Consider the following 21,321-nt stretch of genomic DNA (forward strand, 5'->3'; position numbering starts at 1 on the left):
CTTAAGAGGTCATCCCAGAAAAATGGCTCCGATTTCAAATGATTTGCTTTTATAGCGCTTGAATCCACAGTTTTACAGGTCAGCATTTCAAAAGGTCATCCAAGCTTTGCTGCTTTCGTGATGGTAGTTGCGAACATGGTCCCCTTGAGCAATGTTTGCGCTGAGAAATTCCACGTCTTGCCACCATCCTCCCGGATTATTTTTCAATTCTGATTGAAGAAGTTCTTTAAAGCCCTCGAGGGCAACCATTCGTTCAATTTTCGTTCTGCCTTTCTTTAGCATGAAAATTGGAAAAATGACTTTTTCAGACGAGACCTGGCCAAGAAGGCAGCGTTTCACAGCTAAGTTATATGGCAGACATCGCAACTTGAGCCGTTATATTTATCAGGAGAGTTCCCCCCCCCCCCCCCCCACCCCCTCTGTCCTTTAAAAACATCTTCAGTTGAGTAAATTGATCCGTTCGGCTACTTTCAAGTCTTTGCAAAAATCATTTAGACAGGCCAGCATATTTGAAAGCGTTTTTTCCCAGGTTCTGTCCTGACCCTGGGGATTTGTAAGCAGAAGCAAATTTTGTGGCTTTGGCGAACATTTATTCCGAGATATGAAGGAAGCAGTGACAGGCAAGGATGGATATGCCGTAAGTGGAGTACATAGAGCACTTCTATAACCCCAAAGTTCACATGTTGTAGTTGAAAGCTGTTTGGTGATCAACGCCAGGCAAATCTTCCCGAGAAATGTTTTTATTTTGCTGCATGTGTTAATTCTAAGGATGTTTCTTATTATTGTAGGTGCACACTAAGTTCCACTGCCGGCAAGCCCACACTCCAGGGTCTGACATCTCCCGCATTAGCTTTTCCTACGACGGCACCATTCTTGCATCACGTGGAGGTGAGAAGTTGAGAAGTTAAAAGTTTTGGATCCCTCTTCCTGAGATTAAACGGACAACGCATTGTCTTTCCCAGAAATGTCACTTAATATGAACCTTTTGTTTTGTCTGCTAGGCGATGACACGCTGAAGATTTGGGACATACGCAACTTCAAGAAGCCATTAAACACGGCCAACGGACTGACTAACTACTTTGCAATGTGAGTCACAGTCACAGTTCCCAAGTAGACTTTTAATGATGTTACAACACGACAATTCCATGTGTTTGATTCCGCCCTGAGCAGGACCGACTGCTGTTTCAGCCCAGACGACCAGCTGATCGTAACGGGGACCTCGGTGAAGAAAGACCAGGGCAACGGGAAGCTGGTCTTCTTTGACCGAGCCACCTTTCAGCGAGTCTACGAGATAGAAGTCACTAATGCGGTAAGAGATTGTTGCTTCTGAACTGAAGCGAAATAAATGTATGTTGGAATACAAAAAATAATTCAATTTACAGTACTTTAAAACTCCCAATTAGGTAGAGAATGCGTCGCGAAGATGATATGTTTCATGGTGTGAATGAAATTGAATGAACACCTTGTAAAAAGGCGACTTTGACGTTCAATTTGAGCCAAAGTTGAAAAAAAATCTGGTTTAAATTGAAAAATATCTGATTAAAAATATGATAAAAATTTTGTAAAACTGTTATTTATGGAGCCCTTTAGGTGACATGAAGGACAAAAAAATGAACGTGTTTCTCATTAATGAGAAACGAAAAACTTTCTCGTTTGAACGAGAAAGTTTCTCGCTAGGGTCTCCCATGCTAGCATGCAATGGACGTCTTTCCCATCCTAACCGATAAACGTTCTCAACAAAAATGAGAAAGTTCAATAAGAAATGTTCTCGTTAGAACTAGAAAGTTTCTCTTTCTGAGAAACATATAAAAAAAATATATATAATTATCTCTCATGCTCCGTATTTATAATATAAAAATAATAATAATAAAATATTTCTTTTTTTTTATAAACTTGCCATATAGTATGGTACTAAACAAAATATGTCTACTATTACATCCCCATCATGCGTCTCCTAAAAGTCATCTTGCGTCGCAGAAGCCTCCATCTCACGTTATTATGGATGGTAAGTCGCTGTAATTCAAAACAGTTGACCGTCAGCCACTCTTAATGATTTACCGCGCGGAATGAGTACTTCATCTCTCTGTCTGAGATGAAAGATTGACGGCAGCATGTAATGTTATTCGCACATGGCCGCTCGACGCGGCACGGGGAAAGTTTTTAAAGCGGCGAGCTCGTCAAACTTGGAGAAAGTAATCGGATCGTCTTGGATCGGATCCGGCTTGACGCACGCCGTTACCACAAAGCCTTGGCAAGACGGCCTCATTGACACTTTTTTTTTTTTTTTATTCGGGTTATGACTTTGGATGTTAAAATTTTATTATGTTAGGACACCATCAGAATGTTCTAGCCTATCCCTCCTCCTCTTTTGTGGTCAATCGTAGCTGGTAACCGTAGTCAAAACATGGCCGTATTACAAAATACCAAGTCATAAGCACTTTGGCGTATTGACATCGACCATTGGGTGAACTTGCGGGTACGAGATCGAAGAGGACATTCGAAGTGGACATTTTAGGTGGCAGAAGATAAAGAATTTGTGGATCCATTGTTTGTGACATTTTTGCTCGTTGGCATACCGCAGGATTTTTTGGAATGTGTCTTGCTGCTGGATGAAGGACGGAAAACAAACGAGACAATTACGACAAACAAAGAGCTTTTCTAAGACAGAAAAGTGAGCTCTTGTATAGGATCTCTTTGGATTACGCAGGTGTTCTGAATCTTGTGGCCGTTTTGGTACACGTCGTTCATTACGTGCCGTTTGACTGACGGCGGCCAATAAAGGCTTGGATGGCGCCGAGCTGCGGTTCTGAAGGGCCTCCTCCCTCCAAATGAGTCACAACAGTGGAACAAGTCAAACACAAAAGAACACAAGCGCTTCAATGACAAAAAGTTCACACTTCAGTCCACCCAAGAGCGCAGCCAGTCCCACATCAGGAAACTCGTCCAGATATCCAGAAAGTCGTGTTTTATGTCTCATCTGTGCCTGAAAATGACCTCGCGTCCAGGAAGAAGGAAGCATCTTCAGTAGCAACCTTTTAGTCTCATCTCATTAAAATAGCGATGAAATAAATAAATGCCACGATAGTCTTTTGCTTGCTGGCGCCAAACGCTGGATTAAAAAAAAAAGTCTTGCGAACACAAACGGGACTGGAAAAGCCACAGCTGTGTTTCTTGTTTAGCGGTCGCTGAGTGGATCCAAATGTGCTTCTGACAGTTTGGATGTCTTACAAGCCAAAGCTCGGCAGCCTCAAGGGGAGAGCGGCGCTTGTGTCTGACTCGGCGTCATGTGAGATGACACGATTGCATGAATGAAGGAGAAAGTGCGAATCCCGAAATCCCATAAGGAAACGAAACTAAGAAATCGGCCGAGCACTAGAAAACTCTGGGTCTGAGGTATTCTATTGGACCCTTAAAGGTGCCATTTTAAAAAGGTCTCAACTTTTTCTACATCATGCATGCTCCACCAATGCCCAGATGAGTGCAAAGAGCCCTGACTGTTTTACTCTGACTGCACCTGTCAGCTTTTATCTTGCCTTTATAGTAGTGTGTGCAAAGTTCGTTTGTGAACTGTGGCTGTCGCTTTTAGCATCGTGCACGTACTCGCACGCGCACCACGAATGAAAGTGACAAACTGCGCAATGATCCTTTAAGAAGACATCTTTGCCAAATTTTGCCAATGACCGTAAAAATCCAATATTTGAGATTTGCCCGTACCGATAATTGGGCCTAATTTCAAAGTCAGCAAAGACCTGATTCTTGGATGTCTCTAAAGATTATCCAAAGTGATTATCTTGCAGTGTGTGGGACGATAACCGGGATTTCTTCTCTCCGATCTGCTCAGAAAATGGCTGACAATCGTAAATGTGAATCGAGGCACACCTGTATCGATAACCAGCCTGAGATTTCGACTTTTTCTTCCTTTCCAATGAAAGTAAGCAAAGGGCCCGCCTGTCTTAAAATCTATCAAAGATTATCTCTGGTGATTATCCTGTGATTTGGAGTTTGATATTTTTGAAAATGATGAGGCTGACAATCGTGAACGTTAAACCTGTTCAATATTTTGGAAGTCGGCGAATCCTTATGACACGTGACTTACACATTTTTTTTAAATAGTTCAAAAATTTTAAATCGATATGTGTTTATCTTGGTCTCGAAGTGGAAGTGCCTCGTGTTCTTTGAATTGAATGGTAGCGTGCTTACGTTTAAGAACACTGTAGCGTTAGTGGGAATAAAAAAAAGAGATATTTCAAGCTGCTTTCAGTGTTCATCGTGAGGACGAAAGGCAGACGTTCATATCAAAGCATCTTTTTGTGGTGGGAAGCAGCCATGCGGGAACGCAAAATTGCTTTTCCAACAACAAGTCGGACCATGCCGGGTTTGAGTGTTCGCTTCGGCCGCGATATGATACGGAGAAGCTCAAAACATACGAGCGCAAAGTCACCGTTTAAAGACTTAGCCGCGTCTAGCGCCTTAAAAGCAAGAGAGATAAATGCAAAAAGAAATGTCTAAAACTAAAATTTTACAAGAATGTAGCCGTATTGTAAGGATTGAGCGGTCCTACTTCACAAAAAATACAGTTTACGTAAATAAAGTCAAATTATTACAAGAAAAAAAAAGTTAAAGCTGAAACCAAAAAGTTGCCCATTCTAGGAAATAAATTGCCCTATTACAAGAAGAAAAAAGTCTTACATTTTATGCGACTACATTTAGAATATTAAAAGAAAAGAAAAAGCATTTTATGAAAATGAAGTTATAATATTAGGAGAATAAAGCTGGGAACATTTCATGTGGAAGAAGCTCTAACATTATGGGAATTAAGTCCTTGCTTACGAATAAAGTCATAATAGTGCCCAAAAAATGTAGATTTGACAAGAATTAAGTCATGACGTCACAAGAAAAAGAAAATACATTTTAAGAGAATAAAGTAGTAAGATTTTTTTATGAGCATTATTATTGTATTTGTATTATAATTATTATTTGAGAAACTCAAAAGTTATCAGAATGTGTGACCAGCTGTTCTATATATTTTTGTTTATGTTGTTGTTTTTAAATTACATTCTTTAGTAACTGAATTTGGGGGGGGGGGGGGGGGAATCGGGGAATATTTTTTGTCTTATATAAATGAATAAAATGAAATGAATTAATGTGTTAATATCTGGAATGCAGCCGTAATATTTTTAGGAAAAAGTCACAATTTTACGAGAAATGTTGTTGTCAAGTAGCACTTTAGTATAAGCCCGAGTCGGCTGCTGGTCCCAGCAAGTTAACGCTTATGTGGAAATTTTGACATCCACTTGTTAAAAATATTCCCGAGCTATAACATCTTTTCTTGTCATAGTACAACCTCCCCCCCCCCCCTTTTTTTTTTTAGTGTGGCCCAAGACTCATTTGTTAGATTCCTGCCGCTTCTGTTAAAATAATCTGAGTCAAGAGGCGTGATATATGCATCTCTGTAAGCTCCCGTCCTCGGGAGGATCCCGGGATGGAGCTCTGATCTTGTGTGGACTGTGGCTGAGTTACAAGTGATTGGTGGCCCTTTGCGTTTCGCTTCCTCTGCCCGCCCGCCTGGACCGCATTGCACTTAAATTCTTAGGCCGTGCTGTCTGCTGTAAACATAGTAAATAGTTCATTCATCAGGTCCACCAAGTGTGCTCCTACTGTGGGAAAACAAAACAAAACAAAACAAAACCTCACAATGGTTTGACAAAACCCAGCAGAGCTACTAATAATATTTGGTTTATTGGTAAAGTGACGACCAGTGAGTTTGGAAGGAAATCACAAAATGCATTTGACGCAAGTTCGAAAAAGTCAATTCGACTTGCCAGAAACAAAAAGTGAGACGGCAAATGCACTCAAGTGAGATTACAGTAATGGGCCCGTTTTATAAACAAGCGCTTCACCCTTTCTACTGTACACAAAAGGAATGAGCCCCTCTGCCAGCACACTCTTAAATAAGCAAGCTGCACCTACCTGCAGGCCGCACTGTGTTTTTGCTATTGTGTCGACTCTTCAGTGGATATCAAAAGTCTACACACCCCTGTACCAATGCCAGTTTTTTTAGATATAAAAATAAAAAAAAAGAGAAAGAGATATAAAGCTTAAAAAATAGGGGTGTCAAAACGAGTGCGTTAATTTTGAGTTAATTTAAAGTTGCTTTAATGCCACTAATTTTTTTGGGACGCGCGATCACTGGCCGCCCCTTACTTGGAAAGCCTGTACTGGGGGAATTCCAGCCGCAACGCAGCAGACACGTCCAGGTCAAAATTTAGCAGCAACAAATTTCATAATAATGCATATATTTGTGGAGAATGGGGACAAGTTGGATTTGACCTTTTTTTTTTTTTAAATGAGCCAATGTCTTACAAATGCAATTATGCCATCTAGTGGCAGAAAAATGAGCAACACAAATCAATATCACACTATTTTTTTACACAACAGGACATCTTTTTAATTTTAACGAAATTTCATGAATTATTATGCAATTACTGTATCAATGACTAAAATATGCAGCCATATTTCTCTATTAGTTTAACATTTTTTCCACTTTTATGTTAAGAGTATGAAAACTTGGAGAACAATATTTTATTGTACATTCCGAACAGATATAACATTTTCGATTACAATTTTAATCACCTGACACCCCTAAAAAAAAAAACTTCAATGTAACGTACCATATTTTAATATTTATTATTATTTATTGTAAATTCAGCGTTTTACGGACTAGTCAATAATCTTGAGGGAGATGTAGGGTAAAAAAATGATCTTTTTGACCTAAAGTAGAAGCAAATGAGTAATTGCTCCACCGCACACGAAGAGGTCCGTGATTATTTGCAAACATTGCAAATTCCCACCACGCATAACCCGGAACTGCGGTGGGCCCAGACCGAGGACAGGTTTCCCCGTGTGGCCCAGTTGCGCAAACGTAATCTGGCTGTCCCAGCGGCGAGCAAACCGAGCGAGAAGATTTTTTTTGGGGTCTGGCTGGAAATACCATCACTCCACAGCGGGTGAGGCTTTTAACCCAACCCCTTTTCATGCGCTTGTGTTTTTACTTGTATGTTCTGCAGGGATACATTTTGAAAAATAATCTTATTATCATTAATATTGTGATTTAATACGCTCTTTTTTTTTTTTGGGTAGGTTGTCTTCCTGTGTCCATAACTAAATATAAATGTTTGGGTTTTATCAGTTACTGTAGTTAGTTAGGATTTTAATTTAACTGATTGATTAGCGTTGACAACACATGACCTGAGATTTGGTTGTTACCGATGTAACACAATGCTCACCTCAGATTGACCTTTGGGATTACATTTTTGATTCAGGACCAATCGTCCATGTCAGGTGGATGTGTAAACAAATTGTCCTCATAATCCAGTCCTCTAAAATCCAATTTTAGGATACATTTGCATTCAGTCGCACAAAAAAAAAAAAAAAAGGAAAAGTCCATTGAGGACCCTTGATGTTTCTGTCTAATGACAGTGGTTTGTCATTTTTCAATTCTTTATTGAGAAAATGTCATTTCCATCATGTTGTGTCACATCCTGCCAGTTAAAGAGCGACCAGATTAACCCCTCATCTCTCGGTTTGAGCTGCACTCATCCACCAACGAATGGAAGAGAAAAAAAAATGCCAGGAAATGTACTTGGGATTTTTGTGACCGCTTCAGAGTAAACTATAGCAACAATAGAGCTTTCAAATAATTTCCATTATTCATAATTACATCGAAGAGTGCTGTTTTTTGTTTTATAGCAGAATTAGGCACAAAATGGCAGGAGGTGTTAACTCAACCGCAAATAAGTAACAGGTGTTTATTTGGGGTAAGGCATGCAAATGACAGTTTCCGATCTGTTTTCCGTAGCGTCAAGAACACCTGCGTATATTTCAAGTATATTTTTTATTTATCATGTTAAAATTTCATATGGAGCTTTTCAGAATGTTGCACGAGTTAACGTGAATGAATGAAGCCGCTCTGGTGTCCTGGTGGGAAGCTGAACAGCTGGACGCTAAGCAGCTTTCCACCCTCACCGAATCTGGACTACCCACCCCCCATCCCGCACACGACCGTCCTCGGCCACCGACCCACCCCCCACTTGTGTTTGTACGTCTAAAGCACTCTGCCCTGCGCACCTACAAATCTCAGTGGGTCGTCACAGATGTTGATGGGCCGCACAGAAAGGAAAGTTCAGGACATTCCCATTAATGCCTATACTGCCCCCCCCCCTTTTTTTTTTTTTTTTTTACTTTCCCACTGCTAGTCACCTGCTAGCTTACATGCTAACAGGCGTCACTCATCTGCATCGTCATCCACCTCCGTATTCAGCGTAGAGATTGTAGTCACAAAAAATGGCGGCAGACGATAAACTTAGGGGGAGGGGGGGGGGGGTGTTCAGAGAAATAATCACATGACTTACGGATCTCTATTGATTATTAAGGACGGGAAAAAAAACTAATTAATCATGCTGACAGTCAGCTGAGCGTAATAGCTCATGGGGGTGTTCGTTTTGCGCATTTTCACAAAATTTGCTTTAAAAAATTGTGAAGTGCGTCATTTGGCACAGCCAAAAAATGGGGAAAACTGAAATGTCAGTCTTGGCGCATTCTCAGCAATTATCCAACTTTTATTTCGATACAAATCTCTGAATTCGCCTTACATGATCTTTTATAGGGATGAGCGTGTTCGACCATCTCAATTATCTGTATCTGTATTCGGAGTGGGCGTGGCATAAGTCAGAAATGGGCGTGGTTTAACCGGAGCTAGGTGGGGCTTACATCAATACATTACTGTATTTTTTTTTTGGTATGAAATTGAAAACAAAAATCTGTTTGAAACTGATATGGATTCATCAAAAGTTTCTATATTTTTTGTTTATTTGAAAATGATTGGCTAAACAGCCTAATAAAGATTCAAATCAAAAGTTGACAAATTTTTTGAAAAAAGTTTTTATAAACTATGCGTATGAATAAATATTTACAGAACAGTCTGAGAATTGAGATTTACTTTTTTTTTAAAATCACAATAGTAAGGGAACTTTTTTTTTAATGACTCAGACCAGGAATCTTTTTAGGTGTATGAATAAATATTTACAGAACAGTGTGAAAATGAATATTGACCGTTTTTGATCACCGTTTGCCACTGTTCGTGTAGCCGCGCACACATTACGCACACTCCCTGGATAAATGTGGTCACATTTGCCGATTGGCACTGGGCCATCTGTCACACAACAGACACATCCTGAGGGATCCCGCCCCCTCATCCCCAACCACCAAATATAGTCAAGCAGCGCAGCGCAGCACTCCGGGGGCTCATCCCCGCTCGTCTCGTACCAAACACCAACCCGCTCTCACACGCAACGTGTAAACGGTACGATGACAGCGCACGGCAGACGGTGCAGCGAACAATAAGGCGCTCATTCCTTCGGCGTGTGTGCGTGTGTTTTTGTCACGACAGAGTGTGGTGCGCTGCCTGTGGCACCCCAAGCTCAACCAGATCATGGTGGGGACCGGAAACGGGCTGGCCAAGGTGTACTATGACCCCGTTAAGAGCCATAGGTATTTAACACACAAACACACATGAGCGTTGCAAGCAGTCCATACGTTCCGTTACGCATCGTATGATTGACATTGTCGTCCATCCAGGGGGGCTAAGCTGTGCGTGGTGAAGAGCAAGATCAAAGTGAAGCATGCCGAGGCGCTAACCCAGGAGTACGTTATCACGCGTAAGTTCAAACAAAGTCTCTCTTGCAATGAGATCTTACCCCACCAAAAAAAGTGACGATAGTGGCTATAAAAAGTCTACACACCCCTCTTGAAATGCCAGGTTTTTTTGTGAGACCAAGAAATCATTTCAAAATGTTCTCCATTGTTGTGACCGTCTACCTCTACAACTCAAATTATTTATTATTTTTTTAAATTCAACAATCAATTTTTACTTACCTGTCATCATTTAATAGTGTGTCTGTTTAACACCCATATAACCAAATAAAGTTAACTCATTTACCGCCAGTCCAATAAAAATTGACGTCTTTGGAACCCTCACCTCCTGTTTGCAGGTCAAAGCTCCGTAGCACTACCCACTGAGCCACAGTGGACTTGAAAAAATTGACGTCTTTAGCTGTCAATGACAGTGAATGAGTTAAGCTGTTCAAGTAGGCTTTTTTTGCTTTCTAGCATGAGCCTAAAGTTTTTGTTTTATCACTGACCTGCTATTTGGAAATGCTCTTAATTCCACCCACCTTGCCTCAGGCCCAGTTCCGGTCAGTTATAGTTATGAAAAACTAGCGAAATAACTACAATTAAAAAATAAATACACAATGCAATATATATATATATATATTTTTAATCTTGCATTCAACAAATAAGTGTCCCTTCGCTATAACGCATTTCATGTAGTGAAGGGTTTTAGAGCCTTAAAACATTTTTACTACGCAGATTTCATTTATTGCGGGTATTTTTTGGAACCTACCCCCAGTGGAAAACAAAGGAACGATGTATTAAAAAACAAAAAACTGAGAAACTAATACTAAAACTATAAAAAATAAAATTAAAATAAAACTTTTATGATTTTTTTTTTTTTTTATCAAAAAACAAACTTGCTCTAAAACTAATTAAAAAAAACATTCCAAACTACATATAAACTAACTATACTGTAATGAAAATCCAAAACTATTAAAACCCTGTTTCCAAATGAATAAAAACATTTTTACCAAGCATGATGTTTCCTCTACCATACATATGCAGTAATCGTTTGGCGACGAGCAGTGTTGTTCTTGCACGTACTTCCAACAGCATATGAGAAGTCAGCTGCCAAATTTCACAAACGAAGCCCCGACATTGCATACTACCCCTTTTCTGACTTCGATACTACCAACGAAGTTGTCCTTAAAAGACTGAGCTCGCGACCAGGACTAAACCACGCGGCATCCACGGCATCCCATTAGCTGATGGAGCGTCCAGTCGCGCATGAGTAGCCTGCCACGCTCCCGCCACGTGTCCCCTTAACACTCGATCACGCCAAGGACAGACGCCTGTCCTGCCGCCTGTGGCGTGATACGCTACTAGTCCCCCACACAACGCCCCCCCCCCCCCCCCCCCCCTACCTGCCGTGCCGCCCTCACACCAGGCTGTCGGGACAGAAGTATCTCTTTTTGTTTGGGTGGCGTGACCGCGGCGTGGAGTGGAGTGGCGCTCCGAGTGACGCACTCGCTGCGCCGCCGCTGGAAAATTAGAGGGCTCATTGAGGAGAGAAGCGGGGGAATCTGTTAACGCTAACCTTTTTGCTTAATGTGGCGTGGCGAAGAATTAACGGCGATGGAAAATCACTTCACCTGAACCTGCGAACACACACACAGTAATCGCGCAGGCTCACACTCGTGGCGGTGAGTGCTAGAGAGGCTTTTATTGGAGGTGTGAACCTAAACATGGCGTTGCGTTACCCCTCACAACCCCAACATTGAAATGAAGAAGAATTTCGAAGATAATGAATATGGCCCGACCGATATGCATTTTTTTTAGGCCAATACCGATACTGATTTTTGTCCAATTAATCTGCCGATTATTTAAAAATTCAATTAAATTAAAAAAAATTATTTCATTCTTTAAAAAAAAGAAATGAAAGGGGACAGAAAGAAGTGAAACTTGTGGTATCTGCTGATCAAAAAAGAATATTAAAAAAATAACGATAATAGTAATAATAATCAACACAAAATAAATGTCATTATGGTAACAAACAAAATGATTCAACAGCATTGCCTTGTGCTATATTTTTCCAGTAATTGAGCTTTTATGCATTTTTAATGTATATATTTAATTCATAAAATTATTATTTAAATATAACTTGAAAGGACAATGACAAAATAAAGCAATAAGAAAGTGAAATAAGAATAGAATAAACTAAAATAATAGCAACTGAAAAACAGTAAGAACAAATACTGACTGTTCCTGTTCGTTTTGGCCTCTTGGGGGCAATGTGGTGCCGTGCATTCCATGCTGTAACGCTTAAAGTGAGCACAGAAAAAAAGTTGCGATTGAATTCTATTAAAATAACTCATTTTTCACACATTAGGAAGAATTTGTGCCTTTGCGTAATGTTATCGTACCTGTGGGTATGTGTTCCCACAGCATTTGGGTGTGAATATTCGTTATTTGAAGGAAAAACACTCCCTTTGCTTTTAGCATTAGCGCTAGGCTAACAATGTTTTAAAAACACAGAATAACACACGCCACGCACTTGCTAGTTGCTAATGCTACGCAAGCAAAATGGTGCATACCAGGTTACTTTCACAGCGTCGCAAACTTGGATTTGCTACAACTCGCATCCAAACGCTCACACGCAGACAAACAAAAGTGTAACCTTGTGAACGATCCCCTTTTGTTGTCGCCGGCAGCTCACGCCTTGCCCATGTTCAGAGAAGCGCGGCAGAGGAGCACTCGCAAGCAGCTGGAGAAGGACCGACTGGACCCCAAGAAGTCCCGCAAACCCGAGCCTCCCGTATCCGGACCAGGTGAGGCCACTTTGTGACAAAAATACTTGGTAGTTATGTCAAAGACTTTGGTAAGCCAGCGAACAAAAGAATTAGCTAATGCTAATAAGTAGAAAAATACACCTTACTATGTTTTTCTTTTTAAACGCTAACACGGTATTTGTACTTGGTCCCTTCCCACCACGAGTTGTGGATGAGCGTGTGCATGCGCTACAGTCGGCCAACCGGCCCCCGCGAGCGCCAACTTTGTCCACTTCCAGCTGGCTCGTCAGCGCAGTGTTTTGTTTCACACTCGCACCCGTCTCCTGATGTTTCCACAGTGAAGTGCAGCGTTGCAAAGAGATATTTCAAGCACGCTCCACCAACACATGCTATCCAAATGCTCGTAACTATGGCGAGGCTTCAACAAAATATCGTGTCATTGTTTTAAAACACAAGTGGGGGAATGTTTTTGCATCAGTTCAGAGGTGTTGCGCAATACGCATGTCCATCATGTCAACGCGTCATCACGAAATACATACATTGCATATTTGTGTTACAAATGTACCTAAATAAGTCATTGGATATTTCCAAACTAGCCTCTATACTCTCTATGACCTCTTTGTCTTCTCATTTTTTGGTCACATGACCCAAGTGCCCCACCTGTGCTGATGGGGTGACCTTCCACATGTCTTTGTTTCCAGGCCGAGGCGGCAGAGTGGCGGCTCACGGCGGCACCCTGTCGTCGTTCATCGTGAAGAACATCGCCTTGGATAAGACGGACGACAGCAACGCCCGCGAGGCCATCTTGCGTCACGCCAAGGAAGCCTCGGAGAACCCGTACTGGGTGGCCCCGGCCTACAAGAAGTAAGACCATCCAAAGGGGGGGCGACGCGAGGGCTCGGGTTTCCTCGGCACCTGCGTGTGACGTGCAAATGTTTAAAGAGCCGCTCGAGTTGCGCAGGTCCGCATTCAAACGTGATGGACAGCTTTAGATGGTTGGAACAGAAATGACGCCCGTTAGATGGCTATCACGAGCCGGGGTGGAACAAAAGCTGCCAGGTCGCACGTCCGCGTGTTTGCGCTCCCGCGCAGGAGCAGGTGAGCTCGGAGGTCACAAGTAGAAACATTCCGAGTTGTATCAAAACACGCTGGCACTGGATCGAGCTCATATGAAATCAAAGTCATTCAGAGAACATTTTAAAAACAGTTTGTAGAAATAGAATGGAGTGAGGTTCCCCATCCGGTCAAAGTTAGCGCTTCGAAATGTCGTCGTCATCACTACCAAGGACACATATCTGTGTTTTCTTTCTTCTTCTTTTTTTAAACAAATTCTTAGTTAGTCCATTTGAAGTAAACAGATTTAGCTTTGAGCCCGTTTTTTTCTTTAGTGTTTAATATGTATTTTTGTAGCAATGTTTAAAATTGTTATAAATATTGTGGAAAGTAAATGGAGTGAGGTTCCCTAACCTGGAAAAAAATAGCACATTATTACATCTCTCACTTTACTACCTTCATGTTGGCGTTTCATCAATAATTGTTAGGCTGGAGTTACTTTTATTTTGTGTAATTAAATTTGACGAGGTTTAGCTCTGAGCCTGCAGGAAGTCCTGCCTTTTCTACTTTAATTTACTTGTTGAGCAAATTGAACGTAAATTATTCTTGAACATGCTTATGTGAATGTTTTCTGTCATCAAAAGTTATGCGAGATGGAGTGACGTTCCTTACTAGCAAAGTTAGAACAGTATTGTCTGCAACTTTTCTGTCTTCACGTTGGCATTTTTCATGAAGAATCAATAAGCGGGTAGAGCTACTTCATTATTTTAACAGTTGGCTCGCATGTTTGAATGTAAAGAGGTTTAGCTTTGAGCTTCAGGTTGTCTTCCTTTTTTCCTGCCTATTACCATTTTATTTTACATTTTAAGTACATCGTTTGGATGTAACTCATTCTTCAACATACTCTTATTTTGTATGGTCCGCCAAGAAGTGGATGGAGTGAGGTTCCCCGGCCTGGAAAAGTTAGCACAGCAAATACATCTGCAATTTTGTGTTGGTATTTCTCATCAAAGAGTATTAGGCTTGAAGTTACTTTATTTTCTATATTTGAAGGTGAAGAAGTTTAGCTCTGAGCCTCAGGTTTTCCATCATCATCCGTCTTCATCCTTCAATGTGATCGCTTTGTCTTGTCTTGGGTTTGTCCTGTAGGACGCAGCCCAATCCTGTGTTTGCAGAGGACTCCGAGGAGGACGAGGAGGCCGACAAGGAGCCGGAATGGAAGAAGCGTAAAATCTGAAGCCTGACATATCAGAACTTCTTCCATTAAGCGGACTCGAGGTTGCTTGCTTACAACACCTGCTTTGGCCCACAACGGAGGTACTGTCTGGGGCGCACTTGCAATATGTCCTTGCTTGTGCAATCGTGATCTTGGTGTAAATAAAATGCACGTTTCTGGGTTCCTAAAACCAAACAGCAACCAGTCACCATTTCGTGCTTCTTCCTTTGGATTTTTAATAAACAGATGAGACAGACATGTCAAATAATATGTGAACTCATTTGACTGAACTACATAAATCAATGCAGACTTATAGTGGAGTCTTGTGATTCCACCACATGCACTTCTAGTTAAAGCTGGCGTCAGTAAATCATTTACAAGCTAATTTTTTCTCGCCTATTAAAATGTGTACCGCGAATTCGCATACATGTCATGCGGTGTATTCACCAGCAACGTCAAGTATGATTGGTCACTTTTTATTTGGTGCTTTTACTGCAACTCCGTCAGTCCAACCTTGAAATGTAGTAAATAGGTAAGTACTACTTTCTGAATTGTTTCACTCACTTAGGTTTCTTTGGCTGAGTTAATATAATAGGACGAAGTCAATTCATCTATCATCAAAAATGCATCAGTGAGTATGCTAGTCTTTCGCGATGGACCGAAAATTCTTCATTTCCTTATTTTAAGTCCAGCTGCATTCATATTTTTTTTTTCAACTTGAGAAGACCAGGCGCCTATTGGAGGTAAGGCTTCTTTTTCTTTTTTTTTCTTCTTTTTTTTTCTTCTTTTTTTTAAATGAATGGCTCATTACAGAATTGATCGTCTCCATGGAATCTCAAATAATCCATGCAGGAAAATACAGTGACATAGAAAATGTAACTAGCGTTAGCAAAAGTGATTTCTAAATAGTTTTAAATACTTGAGCACCCCATTAAAATGTCTTTTTTTTTTAAGTAGTTTTTTATGCCTTCCTTGTGTTATTGTGTTAAAATATATTATATAACTGACATATTTAAATATGTTATTGCGCTTCAAACTAGTTTTTTAAACGCATGCTTAACTATCACTAGTTATTACTAAAACCATTTTAGCCATCGAGAGGAAGAGAAAACAGTTAAGCAAAAATTACATCATCAGGTGGGTAGACAATAAGGTAAGTCCTTTCCTCTGTTTTTCATATTTTGATGTCACGTGCATTTTCAGTCACATTGGAGTGTGTCACTTAATCTAACGCAATACCTTTACTCATATTGTCAGAAAAGGACCTTTTAAAATCAATGTTTTTGTTTTTCCGTTCAACTGCTGAAGTTGCCCTTGACCAGTTAGCATAGCAGCTAACACAGCTAGCCCACCGTTCAACATGTTATCAGAAAAATACTTTTTCATATCAATGTTTTTGTTTTCCCGGTCAACAGCTAAGGTTACTCTTGACCAGTTAGCATAGCAGCTAACACAGCTAGCCCCCTGTTAATCATGTTATCAGACCTTTTGATATCAATGTTTTTTTCATTCAATAGCCAAGTTTGCCCTTGACCAGTTAGCATAGCAGTTGAGCATTGATTTGCAACCCTGTCCTTTTTAAATAGTGATACAAAAATGTAATTAGTCTGTAAAATACAATTTTACTTTAATTGGAAACGATTTATTCAGTGATATGTTTTTAAGAGTGTCTCAGTATCTGTAACAGCCAAATTTAGATAATTGATGACCACCGTCCATTTGTTGAATGCTGTGACGCTGTATGTTACTTTTGAGTTTCAATTGAAGCTGCCTTATCTTGCCATCAGTATATTTTGTACACGTTAGTTTTTACTCCATAGAAACAAATGTTTTGAGCCCCCTGACTCACGTTTGTGTTTACTGTACGACCCTGGCGGCTGGGCTGCCGTTCAGGAATGCGGCGCAGGAAAAGGGGGGGGGGGGCAAGGTCTGCTCTCCCATCAGCTCCCATCCTCAATTTTACGTTGAACTACTACAAACACACGGCGAAGCAAATTAGCACCATGTCACATACGTCACGACTAAAAAGCAGAGACACGCGTAGAAGCACATTTTTATTCCGTAAAAAGTTTTATAAAATGAATAGTGTACAAAAATAAAGTTTGCAGAGAGCTTTGGTTCTGGAACATGAGACGACAGAAAGCGAGCCCTTAGCACTGAGGACTCCTTCACGTGTTTACTTTCCCTTTGCAGGCCTCTTTTCTGCTGATTAGCTCCCCGTTTAGCATCCGATTGGCAATTGTAGTTCCTCCTCGGGGGGACCCAATATACATACAAAATGTATCATGATTTGTCATAACATGGATGTAATATTGTACAACAACCGACAAGTGGCAACCCGACCATAAGCGTGACAAGCTCTTCACGAGCTGACTAATGAACAAAGAAAAACAGGTTACACAGCAGATGTTCTCAAACCCTGAGGTGGAGGTCCGCAAAATAATTTGCAATAAATTGTCGTCTAATTATTATTATTTTTTAACAACACTCCTACACATAAACAAACAATTACCCCCCCTCTGTCTTAGCTTTGGGCCAATTTTATACCGGTGGTGATTGTGACGTATCACATAAATTTGCCATTCCTGCTTAACTCATTTACTCCCAGCTATTTTCACTGAAGCAACCCCCTTCACTCCCGTCTGTTTTACTGGATTTTGACTGATTTTGCAAGGCCAAAAGAATATTGTGTTCTCTTGCTATAAAAACATGGAACCTACCAAAAGAAAGATTAGAGTCTCTTCTTTCATCAGAAAAAAAATATATATTTCTATCTGTTTCCGTTTTGCAGCAATTAGCATTACAATATAGCTAAGTTTCATCATTATTCACAGATCTGTTTAGAACTCTGGGTAAATGAGCTTTTTTTTTTCAAAATGGCCCAGGTTGATCTCTTTTGCTCTGCTGCCACCTGCTGGCCGTTTTTGTAGTAACTACCATTTCTTCAACCGTTCTCTGCAGTTGTGAGGTTGCATCAAAGCCTTCTGTATGCTCTGGCATAAAAAAACAACATTTGGGGGACACTTAAAACATTTTAAATAGAATGTTTTTGGGAGTAAATAAGTTAATACAGTGGTTGTTTTAAGAACGAAAAGCGTATTTTTTTTCCAATAATGTAGTCCTATATTTGTTTGTGGATTTCCACAATACGAGTTGTATTCTAATATTCTCTTGTTAAATGTGACTTTCGTTAAACTAACGCCGATCATATTTTTCTCAAATTCTCACAACATTTAGGGGTACACATGATATTTATGTTAAATTAGCGTTAGGATTATGAGGTGGCTATTAATGCAAATGTCTCCTTTTGAACCCCAAAAGTTTGAGAACCCCTGCTCTGAAGAAGCGGGACGCATACAGGGGGGCTTCTGGGAAGTCTCCAAAGTTGTCATCTGGAAAAAACTCGCCGACCAAACTGAAGATGATCCAATTGATGAGGTATGCTGCGATAAAAGCAAGCTTTTTCCCTCTCCTTGTGTTTGGCCTAAATTCATCTCCATGTTGTGGATTTGTGTATGTTGGGGGTGGGTGGGAAGGGGGGGGGGGATTACACGCTGTAAAGCTGCCTTGCTTGTTGCCGGGTGGGCACAGATACCTTGGTCCCTAATCCGTGGAAACGTCAAGACCCTCCCCGAAGGACTCTTTGTTCCACTTGAGGCGCTCGCCTCTCTGCTCTGTCCTGATCCAGGATGTTGATATTCCCTCAATTGAACATGTTATCGCGTGTAGAAAACACGCAGGGACCCCCTCCCCTCCCCGTTTTGTCTGATTTTAAAGGTTTTGGCTTTTGTTAGAACGTCACTTTGACGCCGACAGCCGTACAGTAGCGAGCGAACTCCCTTCAAACTGCCTTCGCCGGCGGGGGATGTTTGCTTAAGACTCGTGTTAAAGGGGGGGGGGGGGGGGGAGATCACTTTCAAATCCTCTTTTCAGAGTGGATGAGTTGGGGCTGGGGTAAGAACTGAGCCCCCGCCCACACTCTCCACCCCCACCTTAGGGGACAAGAAGAAGCCTAGGATTGGGATCACTTGATTGGCAGGCGGCTCCTTTGACTCCAAAGTCCTTAGAGACCGCCGCTATGTTATTATTTTTTACGCCAACCTTTTTGCAACCGGTAGACAAATCATCAAACTAAAAAAATACAAAACCCACGGCTTCTGACCATTGGCTTCTTTTGGTCCTGAGTTTTTATCCTGTTTCAATTTCCGCAAAATTGGTGCATCAGAGACGTTGAAAGAAGAAGGGACGTGGGAAAAAGGACTTCCAAAATAAATAGAAATTAGCAAATCAGAGACCTAATAGGAGATGGGACAATGCCAGATAAGCTAGCAAAATTAGCGTTCAACTTTGACCCACCGTCAACTAACTACCTTTTTGCACAAAACAGACACATGAGCAAAAGGCTCATTTTGATGCATGAAAGTCACTTTTAACTGGAGAGCCGTGTCAGTTCCAGATGTTCTCGCCTGGCCACGTGACATTGAAAGTAAAGAACAACAACAAAAAGACAGTTTCCTGAGTCCAGCCGTTGTCCCAAACTTGTCACGAACCTGCTACTCGATCCTGTACTGTGGGGAACAGGCAGACGGCGTGAAAGGGGCTTTTTATTCCAAATCTCTCCATGTAAAACCTTTGACGACACTGTCAGTCTTGTTGTAAAGCAACCTAAAAAAAAAAAAAACAACCTTGCCTTTTGGTCCTGAGTCTTTTAGCAAAATGTGTGCATCTTGCTGCGTGACCCACCCAGCGAAGCAGGATATTCGGGTGTCAAACTTCACACCCATGTCCCGGCTGCTTTTTCGCAATTTCCTTTCAATCCGCCTCGGTCCTGCCTCATCTGCATCACTGGTACTACCCTCCGAGGACGGCAAATTTGCGGGTTGATTTTGACGAAAAACAGTGAAGGGAGGGGGCGGGGGTATTAAAAAGGTGAAAACGTGTAGACTTGGTGGAAGGGGGCGGGGCCTCTGTCCACACTCATCCACATGTAACTTGTTTTCTTTTGGAGGAGTTTGAATGGAGAAAGCTTCCAGAATAGACGAGAACATGTTGACAGCGTCCAGGACAAACGTCTCAATAAATAAAGACAACAACTTGTGTCGTAAAGTGAAATAAATAACAATAAGTTAATTCCATCTTAATAAATATACTTCTTACACACAAGCGTATACATACATACATACATACATACATATATATATACTGTATATATAGAGAGATATTTATATACAGTCTATATATTCATATGATGGGATGTCAACTCTGCTGAATCCCGTTGTGTCTAAAAGAGTCCTCACCAAATAAAGAAAGAAAAGGATATTCCCGAGAGGCTTTCCAGAAGAAACTTTTTGGGTTCTTTAGTTGTTGTTTTTTTAGAAAACGCCGTTAGAAAAATGAGGAAATGTAACAGTATATTCTTTGTCAGCTCCATCGTTGTGGAGGTTTTTGAACGCGTCTCACACGCAAGCGCACTTCTTGGCCGAGTGTTTCTTAAGCGTGTGGTAGACCACGTTATCGTCCAAAAAGGACAGGTCGTCATCAAAGGCGACCGGTCGGCAGCAGGTGCGAGAGGGCGCGTCCCTGTCCAGCTTGTTGCCTTGGCTGAGGTTGCTGAGGATCTTGTCGTAGTTGGTCTCGGCCTCAGAGCACGGGCCGCTGCAGTAGCGGAAGATCAGCTCCTCTTTGGTCTGGTAGCCCAGACCCAAGTCCGTCACGTTGAGGTGGACCTCCTTGAGCAGGCAGCCTCGACCGGGACGGCCCGACGTCCTCCCGCGGCCCCGTTCGCCCCGTCCCACTTTGCCTCGGGTCCCGCCGCCTCTGCTGCGGCCTCGCTTCCTGTCGCTGCCGCCGCCGCCGTGCGCCCTCCCCTCGCCTTGTGTGTTTGCCGCTCCCTTTTGCCTTTGTTCCCGCTCCCTCCGGCCCCGGGACTCCGAGGATCGGCGCAATCTGCCGATCGTCGCCTCGATGAAGTCCATGACGTCGTCAAACCGCTCCGAATAAGGACTCGTCATGTCATCTGCAAGAAACAAAAGGGACATGGGACGGCTGACTTCCAACATCTTAGATTTAGTGGTTCTCAACCGCGGTCTTCGATCCTCAGCTATGTTGGCTGAGGGAGACATGGGAAAACAGGCTGGATAGGGGTACTCGAGGACCGGGGTTGGGCACCAGTGGCTTCGATCACTGGTTCTCAATTTATTTATTTTTTTACGCCAAGTACCGCCTAAAATTGCCTGGATTAAATGTAAATGTTACCACAAGGGGGAGCCCACGTAGGCTACATGTTTTTTTTTTTGTAAATATTTACTGTGATTAGTCAAAAGTTCTAAACTGAGGACTCGCATGTCAGTGGCTCACTTTTAGGGGATGATTTTTTCGTTTTTGCGCCCAACATTTTCTTGCCAGTTTACGCCCCAACACGTATTCAAAATCCACCTGAGAAGAAAACCCCCTTTTGTATCTCTTGTCGTGCCAAACGGCATGCGCAAGAAATCTGTTGACACAAATGTGTTGACTGAAAATGTTCACACTCAGCCGGCTCGTGTCCAAAAATCTGTTAGGACGCTCAGAAGCGTGTCGATCAGAAACAGA

General features: G+C 41.7%; 2 protein-coding genes across 5 annotated transcripts in view; one reads left to right on the forward strand and one right to left on the reverse strand.

The window, feature by feature from the left end:
- wdr70 (WD repeat domain 70) overlaps window positions 1–14,998 on the forward strand; it is a 37,322-nt gene extending 22,324 nt beyond the window's left edge. For both annotated transcript variants that reach the window (XM_086097285.1, XM_086097286.1), the window contains 8 exons: window positions 789–888; window positions 1,002–1,086; window positions 1,171–1,309; window positions 9,449–9,549; window positions 9,637–9,716; window positions 12,384–12,500; window positions 13,163–13,325; window positions 14,664–14,998. In XM_086097285.1, the coding sequence (XP_085953411.1) occupies window positions 789–888; window positions 1,002–1,086; window positions 1,171–1,309; window positions 9,449–9,549; window positions 9,637–9,716; window positions 12,384–12,500; window positions 13,163–13,325; window positions 14,664–14,751 (873 nt within the window). In that variant the 3' untranslated portion in view covers window positions 14,752–14,998. The remainder of the gene's footprint in view (window positions 1–788; window positions 889–1,001; window positions 1,087–1,170; window positions 1,310–9,448; window positions 9,550–9,636; window positions 9,717–12,383; window positions 12,501–13,162; window positions 13,326–14,663) is intronic.
- A 1,773-nt stretch (window positions 14,999–16,771) lies between these two features.
- Window positions 16,772–21,321, reverse strand: part of gdnfa (glial cell derived neurotrophic factor a) — a 42,414-nt gene continuing 37,864 nt past the window's right edge. For all 3 annotated transcript variants that reach the window (XM_086097294.1, XM_086097295.1, XM_086097296.1), the window contains one exon: window positions 16,772–20,746. In XM_086097294.1, the coding sequence (XP_085953420.1) occupies window positions 20,187–20,746 (560 nt within the window). In that variant the 3' untranslated portion in view covers window positions 16,772–20,186. The remainder of the gene's footprint in view (window positions 20,747–21,321) is intronic.

Source organism: Leptonotus elevatus, chromosome 15 (assembly GCF_054856555.1).
Source record: "Leptonotus elevatus isolate MCC_2025b chromosome 15, RoL_Lele_1.0, whole genome shotgun sequence".
NCBI classification, from domain to species: domain Eukaryota; kingdom Metazoa; phylum Chordata; class Actinopteri; order Syngnathiformes; family Syngnathidae; genus Leptonotus; species Leptonotus elevatus.